At 44.6% G+C, this 7,899-nt stretch overlaps 1 protein-coding gene across 1 annotated transcript; it reads right to left on the bottom strand.

Annotated features, from left to right (window-relative positions):
* Positions 1 to 4,984: 4,984 nt before the first annotated feature.
* Positions 4,985 to 5,941, bottom strand: LOC135886718 (olfactory receptor 14A16-like). Its single transcript, XM_065414500.1, has one exon. It carries the CDS (start codon positions 5,939 to 5,941, stop codon positions 4,985 to 4,987), a length of 957 nt encoding a protein of 318 aa, XP_065270572.1.
* Between the last annotated feature and the right edge of the window lie 1,958 nt (positions 5,942 to 7,899).

The following is a 7,899-nucleotide window of genomic DNA, read 5'->3' as shown; positions in this document are numbered from 1 at the left end:
CGTCTTGGGCAGCATAATCATGACTTACTGGACATTGTAAAAAAAATTTTAAATACTTGGGACTAAATTGTGAAGAGCCTAAGGCAGACAAATCATGAAAAACCCTTTGTTACTATTGTAAATATTCCACTTTTTTTGCAGATAATTGTTTACATGTTTAAGCACTTTAGGAAAAAGCCATTGTTAATATTATAAATATTTCAGTTCTTGTAAAAATAAATGTTTAGATATTTGAAGCACTTACTGCTTGATCCTTCCCCTGATTCGGTGTCCGGGATAAGGGATGGGGACGGTTGGTAGGGGATCTCGGTAAGGGTGATGAAGAGCTCCTGGCTGTCGGGGAAATCAGCGGTGCCAGCGCTGTCGACTGCCTCGTCCTCCTCATCTCCTTCTTCATCTTCCCCGTCCGCTAACATGTCCGAAGAGGAACCTGCCGCGGACAATATCCCATCCTCAGAGTCCACGGTCAGTGGTGGGGTAGTGGTGGCGGCCGCACCTAGGATGGAATGCAGTGCCTCGTAGAAACGGGATGTGTGGGGCTGGGATCCGGAGCGTCCGTTTGCCTCTTTGGTTTTTTGGTAGCCTTGTCTCAGCTCCTTGATTTTCACGCGGCACTGCGTTGCATCCCGGCTGTATCCTCTCTCTGCCATGGCTTTAGAGATCTTCTCATAGATCTTTGCATTCCGTCTTTTGGAGCGCAGCTCTGAAAGCACGGACTCATCGCCCCACACAGCGATGAGATCCAAGACTTCCCGATCAGTCCATGCTGGGGCCCTCCTTCTATTAGATTGCACGGCCATCTCTGCTGGAGAGCTCTGCATTGTTGCCACTGCTGCTGAGCTCGCCACGCTGTCCAAACAGGGAATGAGATTCAAACTGCCCAGACAGGAAAAGGAATTCAAATTTTCCCGGGGCTTTTCCTGTGTGGCTGATCAGAGCATCCGAGCTCGGACTGCTGTCCAGAGCGTCAACAGAGTGGTGCACTGTGGGATAGCTCCCGGAGCTATTACCGTCAATTTCCATCCACACCTAGCCTAATTCGATATGGCCATTTCGAATTTAGCGCTACTCCTCTCGTTTTGGAGGAGTACAGAAGTCGAATTTAAGAGAGCTCTATGTTGAACTAAATAGCTTCGTGGTGTGGACGGGTGCAGGGTTAATTCGATGTAACGGCGCTAAATTCGACATAAAAGCCTAGTGTAGACCAGGCCTAAGAGATATTAACTAAAAGAATTGTTAGTCCTCCCAGCTGTAAATAATCAGGCCTTCAAACATAAATCAGGTAAACTGAGAATGTATTGAAATGACATCACAACATATGTTTCTGGGAGAATATTCTTGGGAACAAGGTTTCCTTGTCTGACAACCAATATAATAATACTCAACTCAACCTTCTTTTCTTCACTCAACCACTCAACAGGTGAGTTGGGTGTTGAAGAGAGAATAGGCCCAACCCATCTGTACCTTATCAACAGCCTTTCAGTGGGGCTTGATAGAGGACAGCTGGTCTTTCTAAAGAGCCAGAGAGAAACAGGAAATAGGGGAGGAAGCTGTGGCAGAGGCTGCAGGGCTCAGTGGGCTCCTACAGGAGACAGACTTTTGTCCAAGGGGAGAGCAGAAGCAGATCCTGGGAAGGGATGAAAAGCTGTTCCCAACTTGGAAACTTGAAGATAAACAGACAGGGAGACCTCACTTGAGGAGGGGCTGTGTCTAGCTTAGGACTGGTCTGGACAATTCTTTTGTGCTTATTTTGAAATGTATGTTAATAAGCCAGACCCCAACAAGGGACCCATAAGCCAAATGGAAGTCGGGCACTGCAGAGCTATCCCAAGCCACCAGGGGCACTCCAAACTACCCTTTCCTATCCTATCTACATAATTTATGGATATTGATGTAGACCTGGGAAGGGTTTGTTTGATCAAGGGTGGAGACTGAAGACTGGCATTCCCAGAGGGGCAGAGTTAAGGTTGCAAGAGGAAATCTGCCTTTATTTTTCCCCTTAACTTCTTTCCAGGGCTGCTTGGATTTTTCCCATGAGAGATTCTTTCCTTGAAAAATGTGATTTCATCAAAACTGACATTTCCTGCTGGGCAGCTGGGAGCCTTGGAGATGGGCAGGCAGCATGGGCATCTGGACAGCCAGGCAGCTGAGGAATCAGCCAACTCACAGAACCACAGAAGCATAGAATCATAGAATATCAGGGTTGGAAGGGACCTCAGGAGGTCATCTAGTCCAACCCCCTGCTCAAAGCAGGACCAATTCCCAACTAAATCATCCCAAAACAGGGCTTTGTCAAGCCTGACCTTAAAAACCTCTAAGGAAGGAGATTCTACCACCTCCCTAGGTAACTCATTCCAGTGCTTCAGCACCCTCCTAGTGAAAAAGTTTTTCCTAATATCCAACCTAAACCTCCCCCACTGCAACTTGAGACCATTACTCCTTGTTCTGTCATCTGCTACCACTGAGAACAGTCTAGATCCATCCTCTTTGGAACCCCCTTCAGGTAGTTGAAAGCAGCTATCAAATCCCCCCTCATTCTTCTCTTCTGCAGACTAAACAATCTCAGTTCCTTCAGCCTCTCCTCATAAGTCATGTGCTCCAGCCCCCGAATCATTTTTGTTGCCCTCTGCTGGACTCTTTCCAATTTTTCCACGTCCTTCTTCTAGTGTGGGGCCCAAAACTGGACACAGTACTCCAGATGAGGCCTCACCAATGCTGACTAGAGGGGAATGATCACGTCCCTCAATCTACTGGCAATGCCCCTATTTATACAGCCCAAAATGTCATTAGCCTTCTTGGCAACAAGGACACACTGTTGACTCATATCCAGCTTCTCATCCACTGTAACCCCTAGGTCCTTTTTTGCAGAACTGCTACCTAGCCATTCGGTCCCTAGTCTGTAGCTGTGCATGGGATTCTTCAGTCCTAAGTGCAGGACTCTGCACTTGTCCTTGTTGAACCTCATCAGGTTTCTTTTGGCCCAATCCTCTAATTTTTCTAGGTCTTTTCTTCTCCCCAAAAGGATGGTTATTACCATCTCTGATATCTCTAAGAGACTGCTAAACAGCGGGGGGGGGGGGGAGGAGGGGTTTCCTTCTAAAAACAGCCTCCAGATAAAGGGAAAGGAACAAGGGGTGTGACTAAAATGAAAGCCTGGCGTAATACTTTACATTTCAAATACTGTGAGTGGTTTCCTTTCCTGTCTGGATTGTTAATAAAGAATTAACCGGATTTTTAATGGTGTGTTTGCCAGGGCGAGAAGCAGGCTGTGGTCTCTGGACACCAAGCTCCGGAACTTGTTTAACACTGTTGAACGTTGGACAGTGACTGGGTTATGTTAACACCTTCAGCCCATTTTTTCCCCATCTAAATGAATAAATTAGAGTGTGGCTGGAGTTTTATTTTAGATTTAAAATAATCAAAGGCACTTATCCAAGGTGCAAGGCCCATAACATGTCATTACTAATACAATACAATCCCAGCACTATCCAAATAATCCTTTCAGCAGGAAAACAGCCATCCAGAAAGCTGCAGAGGCTCCTTCCCACACCTTGGTCATTGTGGAAAGCAAACCTTCAGCTTGTTCAAAAATATATATATATTTATCAAAGAGTTGACACATTGGCTTCCCAACCACAAGACCAAATATGACACCCCATGTAACAATCATTTCCCTTCCTTCCCCCAAAAGAATAAAAGAACTAAACAAAATTGACCAACTGATCAATAAAACAAAACAAAAGGCAGATAAGGAAGGTGTTAGACCGTGGCCCTTATCCAGCTGTCCAATCATCTGTCTCTTGCAAGAGGGCCCAATCAATGGGAGCCACGTACTTCCAAGGCAACTGCATCTGGATGGAGTCTCATCAGTGTTTCTAGCTCTGGGGCTCTAGGGAACACTCTGATCCCCTTCCATTGACTGTGGGAGGCCATTGTCCTGCTGCCTTAGAGTTCAAAACCAGTATCTGAGTTCTCCCAAGCCCCCAGTCACTCACACACTCCACCAGAGCTTCCCCTAGCCTGTGGTCCCTTTTGGCTTTTAGCTGAACCTCTTTAAGAAGAACATGGCAGGAAGGCAAGGAACACGGGTGTAGCAAAGGGAAACTTTATGTTGTAAGCCCTTGACAGACACAGATCTGTAAAACAAGACAGTTCTGAGACAACCCCTCCCCCGGACTGATCGCACTGATTCTGTGAGTCCAGGGTTCATCTGTGTTTCAAACTTGGCAGAGTCCCACAGCCATCTTGCTTCTGAAAGTCTTTAGTACACATGGCCATGAATGGCCCCATGCGACCCCAACAGGGGCATCGCACTGTTAAGTAGGCCCCAGTCTCTTGGCCATGGGTTCAAACTGTGAAGTTCCATCTCCAACTTCCATGCCTGTGGGCTCCCTGTATAGAAAAATCATTTTCTCTTGGGGCTGGCAAGATTGATGGCCGCAGACTAGCCTTGATGGGCTCTCGATGACAATCCTTCAATGAGGTGTCAAAGATCTCTCCCAGGCAGGGCAGCTGACTGGAATGCAGCACAATAGGCTGCCATTGAGCCAGGTCAGACTTGTCCTGTTACCCTGACAATATTTCCACATATACTACAACAAAGTTCACAACATGACACCATCACACCACACTCTGTCACACAAGCAAACAATGCACCAAAAGCCATGGTATACAAAGCAGCATTTACACCCCCAAAAGGAAAAGGGTCAGAGACCTCATCGAGCCCATTGGAAACTTGATTATGGCTATTCATTTTAGGTGGAAGGTGCTGAGATGGTGTGATGGTGGGTGGCAATACAGGATAGATAGATAGATAGATTCTGATCTTATTTATACAGTTGTAAATACATAGTAAGTCCATTGATTTGACTCTGCATTTTTACCAGTGTAAATGCCCCTTTCTGCATAAGCAGATTTCAAAACATGTTTTCAATAATGCTTTCATTTGATTATATTTAAAAAGAAACACAGAAAGAAATCACAATCAAAGACGAAAGATGGACAGTTCATTTTTGGTGAATAACCTCCCCGCCATGAGTTTCCTCAGGGCAGCTTTGATCTCCTTGTTCCTCATGCTGTAGATGATCGGATTCATCATTGGAGGCACCACAGAATAGAGAACAGCCACCATGAGATCCAGCACTGATGTTGAGCTGGAGGTGGGTTTCAGGTAGGCAAAGGCTATAGTGAAAAAGAACAAGGAGACCACAGTGAGGTGAGGGAGGCAGGTGGATAGAGCTTTATGCCGGCCCTGCTCAGAGGGGATTCTCAGCACTGTGGTGAAGATCTGAACATACGACACAACTATAAAAACAAAGCAGCCTAAGCCTAAGCACACACTGAAGGCACTAGCCCCAGTTTCACGGAGGTACGAGTCAGAGCAGGCGAGCTTGAGGAGCTGGGGGATTTCACAGAAAAACTGATCCACCATGTTGCCTCCACAGAAGGATAGTGCAAACGTGTTCCCGGTGTGCACTGCAGTGTAGACAAAAACACTTATCCAAGCACTGGCTGCCATTTGGACACAAGCTCTCCTGTTCATCACTCTCTCATAGTGCAATGGTTGGCAGATGGCGACGTATCGGTCGTATGCCATGACGGTGAGTATGGAGTACTCGGTTACAGCAAAGAATATAAAGAAAAAGACTTGTGAGACACATCCAGAATAAGAAATTGACCTGCTGTTCATGAGGGAGTTGGCCATGGATTTGGGGACTGGCACAGAAATGGACCCGATGTCTAGAATGGACAAATTCATCAGGAAGAAGTACATTGGGGTGTGAAGGTGGTGCTCAAAGGTAACAACTATGACAATGAGAAGATTCCCCATCAAGGCTGCCAGATAAATCACTAGAAACACCACAAAGTGCAAAATCTGCAGCTCCCGAATGTCAGAGAATCCCAGGAGAAGGAACTCAGTCACAGTGGTTCGGTTGGACATTTCCCTCTCCATTAGTTGTGTCCTCCCTGTGGATGGAAGGACAAGGGCAATGGGCAAGAATAGAGTGACAGAGAAAAGTTTCTAATTCTCTGTCTGTAATATCTCATGATGGGAATGTCAATGGTGCACAGTTCTTGTCACTTCCACTGACTAGAAGTTGAGAGTGCTCCTTACCCCTGTGAGTCAGAGCACTAGTGAGATGCATTGTCACATCGGTGAATACTGGATTATCGCCTTTAAAGCTAAGGGCAATGGATCAGTTTACACCATCGGAGGATCTGGCCAATGCGGTATGAAGGCTGGAACAAAGTACAAATACATCCAACATTAATAGCCAATATGGTACCCGATTGTGAGAAACAGAAGGCTCTAAATTTGGGCATGAAATGTAAATACTAACATGGCTAATACTGATAGCAATGCTGAAATAGCGATTCCCACTTTCCAGAGAAGTTTAACATTAATTCTCCCAGCCTCCTACATGGCAGCTTTTCTGTAATGATTCCACCCCAAGACCATGTAAATGGCCAACTACTGATTTACACATTGATTTGTGGCAAGAGAAGTGTAAAAGTATAATTAGGCAGGCCAGAAAAGAATGCGAAAAGCAACTAACAAAAGACACAAAAGTTAAGCAATTTTTCTTAAGTATTTCGGAAGCAGTTGATGAGTGCCAAACAATGAGTGGGGTCGCTGGATGGTCAAGGTGCAAAAGGAGCTCTCAAGGAAGACAAGGCCGTTGCAGAGAAGTTAAATGAATTCTTCGCATCAGTCTTTGCTGCAGAGGATGTGAGGGAGATTCCCACATAAGAGCCATTCTTTTTAGGTGACAAATTTGAGGAACTGTCCCAGATTGAGGTGTCAGTAGAGGAGGTTTGGGAACAAATTGATAAATTAAACAGTAATAAGTCTCCAGGTCCAGATTGTAGTCACCGAAGAGTTCTGAAGGAACTGAAATATGAAATCGCAAAAACTACTAAATGTGGTAAATAAACCAACACTTAAATCAGCCTCTGGACCAGATGACTGCACGGTAGCTAATCTAATGTGATCCAGTTAATATAAGGTACTTGGACTTTCAGGAAGCTTTCGACAAAGTCCCACACTAACAGCTCTTCAACAAACTTAGCAGTCATGGGATAAGAGGGAAGGTCCTCTCATGAATTAGTAACTTGCTAAAAGATAGGGAACAAAGGGTAGGAATAAACATTCAGTTTTCACAATGGAGAGAGGTAAATAGCTGTGCTCCCCAAGGATCTTCCCTGAGACCTGTGCTGTTCAACATATTCATAAATGGAGCGAACAGTAAGGTGGTAAAATTTGCAGAGAATACAAAATTACTCAGGATTGTTACGTCCAAAGCACACTGCGAAGAGCTACAAAGGGATCTCACAAAACTGGGTGAATGGGCAATCAAATGTCAGATGGAATTCAATATTGATAAATGCATAGTAATGCACATTGGAAAACATAATCCTAACTATACATACAAAATGATGGTGTCTAATTTAGCTATTACTATACAAGAAAGATCTTGCAGTCACTGTGGTTCATTCACTGAAAACATCTGCTCGATGTTCAGTAGCAGAGAAAAAAGCTAACAAGATGTTAGCAACCATTAGAAAAGGGATAGATAATAAAGCTGAAAATATAATGCCAGCATATAAATCCATGGTACGCCCATACCTTGAATACTATGTGCAGTAGTGGTTGCCTCATCTCAAAAAAGATATATTAGAATTGGAAAATGTGTAGAGAAGAGCAACAAAAATGATTAAGGCATGGAACACCTTCCATATTAGTAGATATAAAGCGACTGTACTGTTTAGCTTAGAAAAGAGATGACTAAGGGGGGATATGATAAACATCTATAAAATCATATATGTTGTGGAAAGTGTGAATAGGGAAGTGGTATTTACCTCTTCACAGAACAGAAGGACAAATGAAATAAATAGGCA

Source organism: Emys orbicularis, chromosome 12 (assembly GCF_028017835.1).
Source record: "Emys orbicularis isolate rEmyOrb1 chromosome 12, rEmyOrb1.hap1, whole genome shotgun sequence".
NCBI classification, from domain to species: domain Eukaryota; kingdom Metazoa; phylum Chordata; order Testudines; family Emydidae; genus Emys; species Emys orbicularis.
The sequence above is the reverse complement of the archived record's forward strand: the minus strand, read 5'-3'. Positions and strand labels throughout refer to the sequence as shown.